Source organism: Oncorhynchus mykiss, chromosome 19, assembly GCF_057628025.1.
Source record: "Oncorhynchus mykiss isolate SJ-2025 chromosome 19, ASM5762802v1, whole genome shotgun sequence".
Classification (NCBI taxonomy): domain Eukaryota; kingdom Metazoa; phylum Chordata; class Actinopteri; order Salmoniformes; family Salmonidae; genus Oncorhynchus; species Oncorhynchus mykiss.
Window position 1 is genome coordinate 14,469,808 of NC_143040.1, and position 15,241 is coordinate 14,485,048.

At 44.7% G+C, this 15,241-nt stretch overlaps 1 protein-coding gene across 1 annotated transcript; it reads left to right on the forward strand.

Annotated features, from left to right (window-relative positions):
- The first annotated feature begins 129 nt into the window (after positions 1–129).
- Positions 130–5,144, forward strand: LOC149975086 (uncharacterized). The gene is made up of 4 exons (XM_036953954.2): positions 130–1,307; positions 1,811–1,947; positions 2,181–2,393; positions 3,823–5,144. Exons 1-4 carry the CDS (start codon positions 1,010–1,012, stop codon positions 4,918–4,920), a joined length of 1,746 nt encoding a protein of 581 aa, XP_036809849.1. The 5' UTR covers positions 130–1,009; the 3' UTR covers positions 4,921–5,144.
- Positions 5,145–15,241: the final 10,097 nt, after the last annotated feature.

Below are 15,241 nucleotides of genomic sequence, written 5' to 3' on the forward strand. Positions count from 1 at the left end.
AGTCTTTATGGGCTTAAGTGTTTTACATCATTCTAAAAAAATAATCAAATTTACTTAATTCATACATTAACCACCATCAAATGATATTATTGCACCTATATTGGATTTTGGACACCATATTGGATTTGAGGTCAAATCTAGGGTGCCTTCAAAAATAATCTGTGGTTTAATTACATGAGTAGGGGCATAAGATACAAAATCCTTCAAGGAACCTTGGACCCAAAATGTTTAATTTTCATGTCTAAGCCCACTTGTTTTCTTTAGAGCCGATTACAATAGCCACAACAACAACAACATCGTGTAACTATGTATTTTTATCAGGCAGGACCAAACAGAGCTGAATGAGAGCGATGACTTGGGAAGTTGTCTATTATTCAGCTACCAAAAAGTGTACATTCGTCATAAATATTAATAGTTGATATTTCCACCTATTGTATCTCTGCGTTTACAGTTCTATATTTCCAAGATCCATTAAGATATCCTGATGCTGTTTGCCTGTGTATGTGGGGCAGACAGCAAATATTGGGTTACATATGGTTATGTGGGAATGCCACTTCCAGCCAGGCATTATTGTGCACTTTTCTTAGTTTAAGGCGTTTGTCACAATATCTATCAATTAACCACTTCTTCTGCAAAATAATTTTACACAATCACCCATTTTAATAAATGACAGCCATTATAGATGTGGAAAAAACATGTTTTGTAATAGCTCGGGTAGTCCCCAACATTTTTGGGGCCACAAGCCTCGTTTTTTTTATTACTTAGCTACAACGTTGTTGCGATGGAGAACTCCTGTACAGTAGATGGCGGTGTTAAACTTTAATTGCACAGTCCAGCATAATGATGAAAAGGAAAGAATCACCGGCTACAAACAAAGCTAGCGATGTTTCGTTTCTGATAGGATTGCCTTTATTTTAATAGCAAACTAGACCCTGTAGATTATTATAATATTATAGAAAACACAAAGACTGTTTTCATATTGAAAAGGGGCCAAAAGCTTCGGGGGACAATGTCGGGTTCCGTGGTCGAGTTCCAGGCGCAGATAGCCTCAATCATGGAGGTGCTAGCCAACGCGGCTGTAGCCGAAATCTGCAAAGTTGTTGACGATGGCTATGCTGTTGTGCACCTGAAGATGTCCCAAAGCCACAAGGAGAACGAATTTCTCCGGAGGAAAATGAAATTGATGGAACTTCAGATCGCGAGGTTTCGATCAGAGAGAACAAAGTCTTCAGAGGGGTCCGTCCACAATCGCTTCCATGGAATACGCCTCATAAACAGACACAACCATCGTGAGACGGCAACGACAGGTTGGTGATGATAAATTATTACCGTGTACACAAAGAACATCCTAGAATCAACATTATTGAAAATCATATAATTATTATAATACTTATTTTAGAAATCCTTAGCCCTTCTTGAAGGCGCAGAAGGCCCATTGTCACCCACTGTGTATGTGGTAGTACTAATTTGCAGAGTGGCTCTATTGTTCCTCACAGCATGATTTTTTTTCACTATCCTTAAAGTCTAAATAATCCCTATGTTGTACTGAAATATGAACACAGAAATACATTAGAGCAGGTGTTGTAAATGTTTTGTACACTCAGTGTATGTCATGCTTACTTTGTACTGTCAACACAGCTAGGATCATTCCAGCTCTATAGACACATTATAAAACGTCATACACGTATTATGCTCCCTTTGTTCTTTGTAAAAACACCATTGATGGATGAGGTCATATGGAAGATGATCATCATTTTGTTAACATCATAGTTATTCATTTATTTATTTGTACCTCCCCCTTTATTTCCAGGACCTGCTTGGCAAAGCAGAGCCAGACTTTCCAACAGGAGTTTTGGGAACAGCAGCATTCAAAGAGACAGACAGCCCATAGACGTGGACCAAGACGATGTCTCTCCATCAAAGCATATGGATGCTACAAATGATGAGGTAAGTTCCAATTTCATGCTGTCACAGAGTTATGTCTGTTTTAGTCTCGGACACCAGAATGCTTTGCCTGGGAATGAGGTCATGTCTGTATAGCTGTGTATGTCAGCACATTCTAACACAATAACAAGGCAACTACTATGGCTTTCACTAAATCCCATGTCATGCCTATATCTCCATTCAGAAGATAGTGTATGCTCTCTCACTCACTCATCTCTCCCACTTAACCCCACCAGCAGTCAGCAGAGACAGAGGAAGGGGAACCAGACCTGCTGATCATCAAGGATGAGGGAGTTGCAGACGACCAGAAATCTAGGTCCAGCCACCCAGCTAGAACAGTGGAGGGCAGCAGAGAACTAACCACCCAACCGGCTGCAGCGAACAGCAAGGATCCCACCTTCCAGCTCAGTGGCCCCAGAGGCAACAACTACAACAACACCGCTATGGAGGTCAGTGGATCTGACGCCGTCCTCCTCCAATCAGAAACAGGGAATGTGTACCAGGGACCCCAGCAGCACACAGGATTTGAACCCAAAGCAGAGAGGCAGAGTCTGGACACTAAGTGTGACATGTACGGGGGCCTCAATCTCCTAAGAGATTCTTTAAACCAAGTGTGGAGAGAGGTAGTAGTGACGGATGATGGCGCCTCTGCTGCTCACACTAAAGTAATGGACCTAGGGAGTGGCTCAGTGGACCCAGAAACACAGACTAGCTCAACCATGGAAATGAGAAGTGTAGGGTTAGAAAACCACAGGTTTTCCCCCAAGTCGTTCCATTCTTCATCAGAACATGTGATAGTGATTGACTCTGTATCCAGTGTGCAGCAGGTAGATATAGATTGGGGTCAGGTGGGTACAGCTACTACACCACAGGACAATAGGACTGGAAATACGCAGGGAGAGGGAGTGTTTAACAGAAACTCACCAATGAATCACCACGATTCGATGAGAGACAACACCACGCAATTGGTTTCACCCAGCTTCCGGCCCTCAGAGATAAATACAGAAATGCATCTTGGCACAGGTGAGGCCAACAAAGATAGTTGGTGTTCGTTGGCAAGCCTCCAGAGACACTCTGCAATACCAGGAATAAGAGTTCAACAACCAGCTCATACCTCACTTCCTGTCTGCCATTTTAGACCAAGCGCCACAACTTCCTCTCACTCCAGTAATCTCGCCACAGATGTTTCACCTGGCACCGTAGAACGACCGTACGGTTGCCCAAGCTGCCATAAGACGTTTGTCCAAGAGAGTGACTTGCGGCGGCATGCAGTCATCCACACCAGAAAGCGGACGTTCTCCTGCACGTTGTGTGAGAAGAGCTTTGTGTGCGCCAGCCATCTCCAAGTTCACCAGAACGTCCACACTGGGGAGAAGCCCTTCAGTTGTGCACAGTGCGGACGCAGGTTCTCTCATTCCAGCAATCTGAATAGACATCAGAAGCTTCATCATTGAGAAGTGACACAGAATTAAGAGATTCCTTTGTAAAAAAAAAAAAATGCTATGGATTAGCATTATGTCAGTTCGTTTTATAGCAACACGCTGTGAAAGTCCTGCCTACTTCCTGGATCACATCCCTTGCTGTTTTTGAATGGGATTTAAGAGTATATAATAAAATTCATGAAAACAGTCTTAAGATATATGTGCAGTTATATTTGTATTAATGGAATAATTTACTTCTGTCCAATGTCTTTATGAAGGTTTTTGTGCAAAATACAGACGGTGGAGTTTACCCTCCACTACACCACTGATTACAACACAATAACAACAAGACAACTACTATGAATTTCACTAAATCCCATGTCATGCCCATATCTCCATTCAGTAGATAGTGTATGCTCTGTCTCACTCACTCATCTCTCCCACTTAACCCCATCAGCAGTCAGCAGAGACAGAGGAAGGGGAACCAGACCTGCTGATCATCAAGGTGGAGGGAGAAGCAGATGACCAGGACTCTAGGATCAGCCACCCAGACAGAACAGTGGAGGGCAGTAGAGAACTAACCACCCAACTGTCTGCAGCCACCACAGAGGACCCCGCCTTCCAGTCCAGTGGCCCCAGAGGCAACAACAATTACAACAACATCGCTATGGAGGTCAGTGGATCTGACGTCGTCTTCCAATCAGAAACAGGGAATATGAACCAGGGACTCCAGCAGTACACAGGATTTGAATCCAGAGCAGAGAGACCGAGTCTGGACACTAAGTGTGACATGTACGGGGGCCTCAATCTCCTAAGAGATTCTTTAAACCAGGTGTGCAGAGAGGTAGTAGCGACTGATAATGGAGCATCAGCTGCTCACACTAAAGTAATGGACCTAGGGAGTGGCCCAGTGGGCCCAGAAACACAGACTAGCTCAGACATAGAAATGAGAAGTGTAGGGTTAGAAAACCACAGGTTTTCCCCCAAGTCATTCCATTCTTCATCAGAACATGTGATAGTGATTGACTCTGTATCCAGTGGACAGCAGGTAGATAGAGATTTTGAGTGGGGTCAGGTGGGTACAGCTTCTACACAGGTCAATGGGACTGGAAATACGCAGGGAGAGGGAGTGTTTGAGAGGAACGCACCTACGATGGCAAGCCTCCATAGACACTTTGAAATACCTGGAAGAGGAGTTCAACAACCAGCTCATACCTCACTTCCTGTCGGCCATTTTAGACAAAGCGCCACAACTTCGTCTCACTCGAGTAATCTTGCCACACACGTTAGACCGGACACCATAGAGCGATTGTACGGTTGCCTGAGCTGCCATAAGAAGTTTGTCCACGAGAGTGACTTGCGGCAGCATGTGGTCGTCCACAACAGAAAGCGGGCGTTCGCCTGCACCTTGTGTGAGAAGAGCTTTATGTCCCGTACCGATCTCCAAATGCACCTGAATGTCCACACTGGAGAGAAGCCCTTCAGTTGTGCACATTGCGGGCGCAGGTTCTCCCACTCCAGCAATCTGAAAAGACATCAGAAGCTTCATCATTGAGAAATTGGACAGAAGCAAGAGATTCCTATTGAAAAAAGCTGTTATAGCAATATCATGGGTTCAAACTTGATTTGTTCTACAGTGCATTCGGGAAGCATTCAATCTGTACACACTACCCCATAATGACAATACAAAACAGGTTATACATTTGTGTGTGTGTGTATGTGTATATATATATATATATATATATATAAGATTAAAAAAAACTGGAAATATTATATTTACTTAAGTATTCAGACCGTCTACTCTGTACTTTGTTGATGCATCTTTGGCAGCAATTACAGTCTAAGTATTCTTGGGTATGACGCTACAAACTCGGGGAGTTTCTCCCATTCTTCTCTGCTGATCCTCTCAAGCTCTGTCAAGTTGGATGGGGAGTGTCGCTTCACAGCTTTTTTCAGGTTTCTGCAGAGATGTTTGATCGGGTTCAAGTCTGGGCTCTGGCTGGGCTACTCAAGGACATTGAGACTTGTCCCGAAGCCACTCCTGTGTTGTCTTGGCTGTGTGCTTAGTGTCATTGTCCTGTTGGAAGGTGAACCTACCTTTTTGGTAGCCTTCCTCAGATTTGTGCCTCAACACAAACCTTTCTCGGAGGTCTACGGACAATTCCTTCAACGTTATGGCTTGGTTTTTGCTCTGACATTCACTGTGAACTGTGTGACCTTTATATAGACAGGTGTGTTTCCAAATCATGTCCAAGAAAGTGAATTTACCACAGATGGACTCCAATCAAGTTATAGAAACATCTCAAGGATGATCAATGGAAACAGGATGCACCTGAGCTCAATTTCGAGTCTCATAGCAAAAGGTCTGAATACTTACAGTACCAGTCAAAAGTTTGGACACACCTACTCATTCAAGGGTTTTTCTTTATTTTTACTATTTTCTACATTGTAGAATAATAGTGAAAAACATCAAAACTATGAAATAACACATATGGAATCATGTAGTAACCAAAAAAAGTGTTAAACAAATTCAAATATATTTGAGATTCTTCAAAGTAGCCGCCACTTTGCATTCTCTCAAACAGCTTCACCTGGAATGCGTTTTCAACAGTCTTGAAGAGGTTCCCACATACAGTGGGGCAAAAAAGTATTTAGTCAGCCACCAATTGTGCAAGTTCTCCCACTTAAAAAGATGAGAGATGCCTGATAATCACATCCAGAAAATCACATTGTAGGAATTTTTATGAATTTATTTGCAAATTATGGTGGAAAATAAGTATTTGGTTACCTACAAACAAGCACGATTTCTGGCTCTCACAGACCTGTAACTTCTTCTTTAAGAGGCTCCTCTGTCCTCCACTCGTTACCTGTATTAATGGCACCTGTTTGAACTTATCAGTATAAAAGACACCTGTCCACAACCTCAAACAGTCACACTCCAAACTCCACTATGGCCAAGACCAAAGAGCTGTCAAAGGACACCAGAAACAAAATTGTAGACCTGCACCAGGCTGGGAAGACTGAATCTACAATAGGTAAGCAGCTTGGTTTGAAGAAATCAACTGTGGGAGCAATTATTAGGAAATGGAAGACATACAAGACCACTGATAACCTCCCTCGATCTGGAGCTCCACGCAAGATCTCACCCCGTGGGGTCGAAATGATCACAAGAACGGTGAGCAAAAATCCCAGAACCACATGGGGGACCTAGTGAATGACCTGCAGAGAGCTGGGACCAAAGTAACAAAGCCAATGCAAGGGCATTGAAGATGAAATGTGGCTGAGTCTTTCAGCATGACAATGATCCCAAACACACCGCCCGGGCAACAAAGGAGTGGCTTCGTAAGAAGCTTTTCAAGGTCCTGGAGTGGCCTAGCCAGTCTCCAGATCTCAACCCCATAGAAAATCTTTGGAGGGAGTTGAAAGTCCGTGTTGCCCAGCAACAGCCCCAAAACATCACTGCTCTAGAGGAGATCTGCATGGAGGAATGGGCCAAAATACCAGCAACAGTTTGTGAAAACCTTGTGAAGACTTACAGAAAATGTTTGACCTCTGTCACTGCCAACAAAGGGTATATAACAAAGCATTGAGATAAACTTTTGTTATTGACCAAATACTTACTTTCCACCATAATTTGCAAATAAATTAATTAAAAATCCTACAATGTGATTTTCTGGATTTTTTTTTTCTCATTTTGTCTGTCATAGTTGAAGTGTACCTATGATGAAAATGACAGGCCTCTCTCATCTTTTTAAGTGGGAGAACTTGCACAATTGGTGGCTGACTAAATACTTTTTTGCCCCACTGTATGCTGAGCACTTGTTGGCTGCTTTCCCTTCACTCTGCAGTCCAGCTCATCCCAAACCATATTTATCGGGTTGAGGTCGGGTGATTGTGGGGGCCAGGTCATCTTATGCAGCACTCCATCACTCTCCATGATCAAATGGCCCTTACACAGCCTGGAGGTGTGTTGTGTCATTGTCCTGTTGAAAAACAAATGATAGTCCCACTAAGTGTTAGCCAGATGGGATGGCGTATCGCTGCAGAATGCTGTGGTAGCCATGCTCATTAAGTGTTCCTTTAATTCTAAATAAATCAGACCGTGTCACCAGTAAAGCACCATCACACCACCTCCTCCATGCTTCACGGTGGGAATCACACATGTGGAGATCATCACATTTGGACTCATCGGACCAAAGGACAGATTTCCACCGGTCTAATGTCCATTGCTCATGTTTCTCAGTCCAAGCAAGTCTCCTCTTCTTATTGGTGTCATTTAGTAGTGGTTTCTTTGCAGTAATTTAACCATGAAGGACTGATTCAAGCAGTCTCCTCTGAACAGTTGATGTTGAGATGTGTCTGTTACTTGAATTCTGTGAAGCATTTATTTGGGCTGCAATTTCTGAGGCTGGTAACTCTAATGAACTTATCCTCTGCAGCAGAGGTAACTCCGGGTCTTCCTTTCCTGTGGCGTTCCTCTTGAGAGACAGTTTCATCATAGCGCTTGATGGTTTTTCCACTGCACTTGAAGAAACTTCTTGAAAGTTCTTGAGATTTTCCGAATTCACTTGCCTTCATCTGTAATGGACTGTTGTTTCTCTTTGCTTATTTGAGCTGTTCTTGCCATAATATGGACATTTTACCTAATAGGGCTATCTCCTGTATACCACCCCTACCTTGTCACTACACAAGTGATTGTCTCAAACGCATTAAGAAGGAAAGAAATTCCACCAAATAATTTAACAAAACACACCTGTTAATTGAAATGCATTCCAGGTGACTACCTCATGAAGCTGGTTGAAAGAATGTCAAGCATGTGCAAAGCTGTCATCAAGGCAAAGGGTGGCTACTTTGAAGGTGTCACGCCCTGACCATAGTTTACTTTGTATTTTCTATGTTTTGATTGGTCAGGGTGTGATCTGAGTGGGTATTCTATGTTTCATGTCTTGTTTGTCTATTTCCATGTTCAGCCTGATATGGTTCTCAGTCAGAGGCAGGTGTTCGTCATTGTCTCTGATTGGGAACCATATTTAGGTAGCCTGGGTTTCACTGTGTGTTTGTGGGTGTTTGTTCCTGTCCTTAGTGTCCTGATGTCATTGTTCTGTGTTAGGTTGCACAAGTATAGGCTGTTTCGGTTTTCGTTAAGTTTATTGTTTTGGTAGTGTTTGTGTTTAGTGTGTTACTTCATTAAACATGGATTGCAATAGACACGCCGCATTTTGGTCCGACTCTCCTTCTCATAAAGAAAACCTTTACAGAATCACCCACCACCAACGGACCAAGCAGCGTGTCAACAGGCAGGAACAGCCCAAAGTGGAGTACAATATGGACTATACTTCTTGGGAGGAGATAGACAGGTGGGCGGTCGACCCAGGGAGAGTGCCGGAGCCCGCCTGGGATTCGATGGAGCAGTGCGCGGAAGGATATAGGAGAATGGAGTTTGCGAAGCAAGCAAGGCGGCGCGGACGGAGGCCCCATAGTCAGCCCCAAAAATTTCTTGGGGGGGGGCTCAGGGAGAGTGTGGCAGAGTCAGGAGCCAGACCTGAGACCAGAACCAGAGCCGGTGTTGGAGGTGAGCGAAACAGAGACTGTGAAGGAGTTAATGGCGAAATTGGAGGAGAGAGAAATGAGGGAGTTGCTGTGTTGGTGTTTTAAACATGGAATTCGCCCGACGGAGCGTGTCGGGGATTTGATGGCACCTGGGTCAGCGCTCCATACTCGTCCTGAGGTGCGTGTTAGTCGGCTGGTGAAGATGGTGCCAGTCTCACGTACCAGGCCTCCTGTGCACCTCCCTAGCCTTGCACGTCCTGTGCCAGCACCGCTCTCAAGATCTCCAGTGCGCCTGCACGGTCCGGTTTTTCCAGTACCACCTCCACACCCCAGCCCTCCGGTAGCAGCTCCCCGCACCAGGCTTCCTGTGCGTGTCCTCGGCCCAGTACCACCAGTGCCAGCACCACGCATCAGGCCTACAGTGCGCCTCGCCTGTCCAGCGCTGTCGGAGCCCTCCTCTCCAGCGCTGTCGGAGTCTCCCGCCTGTTTAGCGCTGTTAGAGCCTTCCTTCTCTACAGCGCTGCCGGAGTCTCCCGCCTGTTCAGAACTGCCAGTTAGCATAGAGCTGCCAGTTAGCATAGAGCTGCCAGTTAGCAAGGAGCTGTCAGTCTGCAAGGAGCTGCCAGTCTGCATAGAGCTGCCAGTCTGCAAGGAGCTGCCAGTCTGCAAGGAGCCGCCAGAGCTGCCTGTCTGCAGGATGCCGCCAAAGCTGCCAGTCTGCAAGGAGCCGCCAGAGCTGCCAGTCTGCAAGGAGCCGCCAGAGCTGCCAGTTAGCATGGAGCAGCCAGGGCCGCCAGTCAGTATGGAGCAGCCAGGGCCGCCAGTCAGCATGGAGCAGCCAGGGCCGCCAGTCAGCATGGAGCAGCCAGGGCCGCCAGTCAGCATGGAGCAGCCAGTCAGCATGGAGCAGCCAGTCAGCATGGAGCAGCCAGAGCAGCCAGTCAGCATGGAGCAGCCAGAGCTGCCAGTCAGCATGGAGCAGCCAGTCAGCATGGAGCAGCCAGAGCTGCCAGTCAGCATGGAGCAGCCAGTCAGCATGGAGAAGCCAGAGCTGCCAGTCATCATGGAGCAGCCAGTCAGCATGGAGCAGCCAGAGCTGCCAGTCGACCAGACTCTCCCAGATCTGCCAGTCGACCAGACTCTTCCAGATCTGCCAGTCGACCAGACTCTTCCAGATCTGCCAGTCGACCAGACTCTTCCAGATCTGCCAGTCGACCAGACTCTTCCAGATCTGCCAGTCGACCAGACTCTTCCAGATCTGCCAGTCGACCAGACTCTTCCAGATCTGCCAGTCGACCAGACTCTTCCAGATCTGCCAGTCGACCAGACTCTTCCAGATCTGCCAGTCGACCAGACTCTTCCAGATCTGCCAGTCAGCCAGGATCTGCCAGTCAGCCAGGATCTGCCGAAACCACCAGCCAGCCTGGATCTGGTAGATTCTTCAACCTGCCTGAGCTTCCTCTCAGTGCTGAGCTTCTTCTCAGTGCTGAGCTTCCTCTCAGTGCTGAGCTACCCATCTGTCCCGAGTTACCTCTGTCCCGAGCTGTCCCTCTGTCCCATGTTATCATTGTGGTGGGTAACCTATTTAGGGACGTTTAGGAGGGGGATTAAAACTGTCATGGAGTGGGGTCCACGTCCAGCGCCAGAGCCGCCACCGCGGACAGATGCCCACCCAGACCCTCCCCTATAGGTTCAGGTTTTGCGGCCGGAGTCCGCACCTTGGGGGGGGGGTACTGTCACGCCCTGACCATAGTTTACTTTGTATTTTCTATGTTTTGATTGGTCAGGGTGTGATCTGAGTGGGTATTCTATGTTTCATGTCTTGTTTGTCTATTTCTATGTTCAGCCTGATATGGTTCTCAGTCAGAGGCAGGTGTTCGTCATTGTCTCTGATTGGGAACCATATTTAGGTAGCCTGGGTTTCACTGTGTGTTTGTGGGTGTTTGTTCCTGTCCTTAGTGTCCTGATGTCATTGTTCTGTGTTAGGTTGCACAAGTATAGGCTGTTTCGGTTTTCGTTAAGTTTATTGTTTTGGTAGTGTTTGTGTTTAGTGTGTTACTTCATTAAACATGGATTGCAATAGACACGCCGCATTTTGGTCCGACTCTCCTTCGTATGAAGACGAAACTCGTTACAGAAGGATCTCAAATATAAAATATATTTTGATTTGTTTAACACTTTTTTAGTTTCCACATGACTCCATAGGTGTTATTTCATAGTTTTGATGTCTTCACTATTTTTTTACAATGTAGAAAATAGAACAAATAAAGAAAAACTCTGTAATTTTGTTTTTATTTATTTAACTAGGCAAGTCAGTTAAGAACAAATTCTTATTTACATTGACGGCCTACCCCTAACCCAGACGACGCTGGGCTAATTGTGCGCCGCCCTATGGGACTCCCAATCACGTCCGGTTGTGATACAGCCTGGAATCAAACCCGGGTCTGTAATGATGCGTCTAGCACTGAGATGCAGTGCCTTAGACCGCTGCACCACTCAGGATTCCCCATCGGGAATGAGTAGGTGTGTCCAAACTTTTGACTGGTACTGTATGTAAATAAGTTATTTCTGTTTTATTTGTATACATTTGTGAAAATGTCTCTCTGTCATTCTGGAGTTGTGTGTGTAGATTGACGAGAAAAAGAGCTTGTCATCCGTTTTAGAGTAAGGCTGTAACGAAACAAAATGTGGAAAAAGCGAAGGGAAGACTTTCCCAATCCACTGTATGTCTTCAGGATGTTATCCCAGGTCTCTTGTGTTTTATAATACACCACGTGGTTCATATTCTACATTATCTGCATACACTTCAACCTTCTCTTCTTGCCCAGCGACCCCCTCCCAGGCAACCGATCATATGTTAGCCAAAAAAATGACATCTTGAATGATAATGGCTAGGAGAAATAGTAAACTTTTTATTTTATTTTTATGAATAGTTTTTGTAGATTCAGTATTTTGACATACCCACATTTATAATTTGAGGAAGTTGAAACTCTAACATGGCCTACTGGCTAGAAAGTTAACTCCAAACACATTTTCGCTAAGTGCAGCTGTTCAGCTGATTTAAACAAAAGCCATATGTTGACAGAAATGTATGTTCAAGTAAAGAACTTACTAGCAGTCAGTGGCACTTGCCACGCTGGTAGCCTATTCACAGGTGCTTTTTCAAAGCCTATGTCAGACACGCCAGTGTAATTGGCTCCAGTGAGTGTAATTTACCCAATATTAGGAAATGTGTTGACATCTTTAGAAATAAAATATCTCTTCTAATTCAAAATGTGTTTATTCTGTTTTTGCTAATGATATTCATAAACATTGTAAATACACTTTTCTCCACTTTTTACATGTATATATAATTATATATTTATTTTTTTGCAGACCCCCCTGCAGTTTTTGTTGATCAATTCCTATAATATAATCAATAAATAATATTCTCACATTGATCCTAAATATACTGAAGGAAAAAAAAGGCAACATGTAAAGTATTGGTCCCATGTTTCATGAACTGAAATAAAAGATCCCAGAAATGTTCCATTTGCACAAAAAGCCTCTCTCTCAAATGTTGTGTACAAATGTTTACATCCCTGTTGATGAGCGTTTCTCTTTTGCCAAGATAATCCATCTATCTGACAGGTGTGACATATCAAGAAGCTGATTATACAGCATGATCATTACACAATAGATTTTTTTGTCGATGGCAATTTGAATGCACAGAGATACCGTGACGAGATCCTGAGACCCACCTCCATCACCTCGTCTTTCAGCATGATAATGCACGGCCCCATGTCACAAGGATCTGTATACAATTCCTGACAGCTGAAAATGTCTGTTCTTCCGTAGCCTGCATACTTGCAAGCATGTTTGGGATGGATCGACATGTACGACAGCGTGTTCCTGTTCCCTCCAATATCCAGCAACTTGAAGAGGAGTGGGACAACATTCCACAGGCCACAATCAACAGCCTGATCAACTCTATGTGAATGAAATGTCACACCAGATACTGACTGGTTTTCTGATCCACGCCTCTACATATTTTTTAAGGTACAGTGTCTGTAACCAACAGATGCATATCCATAGATTAGGGCCAAATGAATTGTTTTTAATTGAATGATTTCCTTAAATGAACTGTAACTCAATTGTTGCATGTTGCGTTTTACTTTTGTTCAGTGTATACTGTGTATTCAAATCAAATTGTATTTTTCACATGCGCCGAATACAACAGTTGTAGACTTTACCGTGAAATACGATCCCTTTCCCAACGATACAGTTAAAAAGTAAGAAAAGTTTACCAAATAAAAATTGTAAATTGTAACTCAATAAAATGACAATAACGAGTTTATATACAAGGAGAACCTTGTAAAGGATGGGTTGTTGCAGCAGACGACCACACCAGGTTCCACTCCTATCAACTAAAAACAAGCAGAAGCGGCTCCATGGCCATGGCCCCATCATGCCTGGTGTCAACGGCACAGGCTGGTCGTGTAAGGGTGTGGGGAATATTTTCCAGGCACATGTTAGGTCCCTTAATAGCAATTGAGCAACGTTTTCATGTCCCAAAGAATTTAGGATGTTCTGGTGGCAAAGGGGGTCCGACCTGGTACTAGTTGGCCACTGAGTGTATATTGACACTATATATGTAACTGACAAAATAATAGAAACTCTGAGGGATACATTAGGGAGTGAGGGATACAAAGTGTATTGAAAGCAGGTGCTTCCACACAGGTGTGATTCCTAAGTCATTGAAGCAATTAAAATCCCATCATGCTTAGGGGTCATGCATAAAAATGCTGGGAATGCCATTATTTTGGCTACCATTGGTCAGCGAATGGTTTGATGAGCATGAAAACGATGTAACCCATATGCTATGGCCCTCTCAGTTACCAGATCTCAACCCAATTGAACATTTACTTTTTACTCTTAGCAGATGCTCTTATCCAGAGTGACTTAATAAATGACTATCTGAACTAAAAGACTAGTGCCCCATAGTACTAATTTTGTCATCATGACGTGCTTTGAGAGGCTAGTTAAGGATCATATCACCTCCACCTTACCTGACACCCTAGACCCACCTCAATTTGCATACCGCCCCAATAGATCCACAGACAATGCAATCGCCAAAGTCATCGCACTGCACACTACCCTATCCGGACAAGAGGAATACCTATGTAAGAATGTTCTTCATTGACTAGTTCAGCCTTCAACACCATAGTACCCTCCAAGCTCATCATTAAGTGCGAGGCCCTGGGCCTGAACACCCTTCCCTGTGCAACTGGGACCTGGACTTCCTGAGGTAGGAAACAACACCTCCACTACGCTGATCCTCAACACAGAGGCCCCACAAGGGTGTGTGCACAGCCCCCTCCTGTACTCCCTGTTCACCCATGACTGCGTGGCCACGCACACATCGAAAGTCAATCTTCAAATTTGCAGACGACACAACAGTAGTAGGCCTGATTACCAACAATGACGAGACACCCTACAGGAAGGAGGTGAGGGCCCTGGTGGAGTGGTGCCAGGAAAATAACCTCCTACTCAACGTCAACAAAACATGGACTTCAGGAGACAGCAGAGGGAGCACGCCCCTATCCACATCGACGGGACCGTAGTGGAGGAGGTGAAAAGTTCCTCGGAGTACACATCACTGACATCTGAAATAGTCCACTTACACAGACAGTGTAGTGAAGAAGACACAACAGCGCCTCTTAAACCTCAGGAGGCTGAAGAAATTTGGCTTGGCACCTGGAACCCTCAAACTTTGACAGATGCACAATAGAAAGCATCCTGTCGGGCTGTATCACCGCCTGGTACTGCATCGCCCGCAGCCGCAGGGCTTTCCAGAGGGTGGTGCGGTCTGCCCAATGCATCACTAGGGGCACACAGCCTGCCCTCCAGGACACCTACAGCACCTGATGTCACAGAAAGACCAAAAATATCATCAATATCAATCACCCGAGGCATAGCCTGTTCACCCCGCTATCATCCAGAAGGAGAAGTCAGTACAGGTGCATCAAAGCTGGGAACGAGAGACTGAAAAACAGCTTCTATCTCAAGTCCATCAGATTGTTAAATAGTCATCACTAGCCGACTACCACCCGGTTACTCAACCCTGCACCTTAGAGGCTACATGTACATAGATATGGAATCACTGGTCACTTTATTAAAGTGACTAGTGTTCCATTATTAATGTTTACATACTGCATATGTATATACTGTATTCTACTGTATTTTAGTCAATGCCACTCCAACATTGCTCGTCCTAATATTCCTTAATTCCATTATTTTACTTTTAGATTTGTGTGTATTGTTATGTGTGAATTGTTAGATACTAC

What these genes read in the sequence shown, in the direction of transcription:
- LOC149975086 (XM_036953954.2), top strand. Translation starts at nt 1,010, where the DNA reads ATGTCGGGTTCCGTGGTCGAGTTCCAGGCGCAGATAGCCTCAATCATG. An exon ending in TCGTGAGACGGCAACGACAG is followed by an intron (nt 1,308 to 1,810) that starts GTTGGTGATGAT and finishes CTTTATTTCCAG; the next exon opens with GACCTGCTTGGCAAAGCAGA. An exon ending in ACAACAACACCGCTATGGAG is followed by an intron (nt 2,394 to 3,822) that starts GTCAGTGGATCT and finishes TAACCCCATCAG; the next exon opens with CAGTCAGCAGAGACAGAGGA.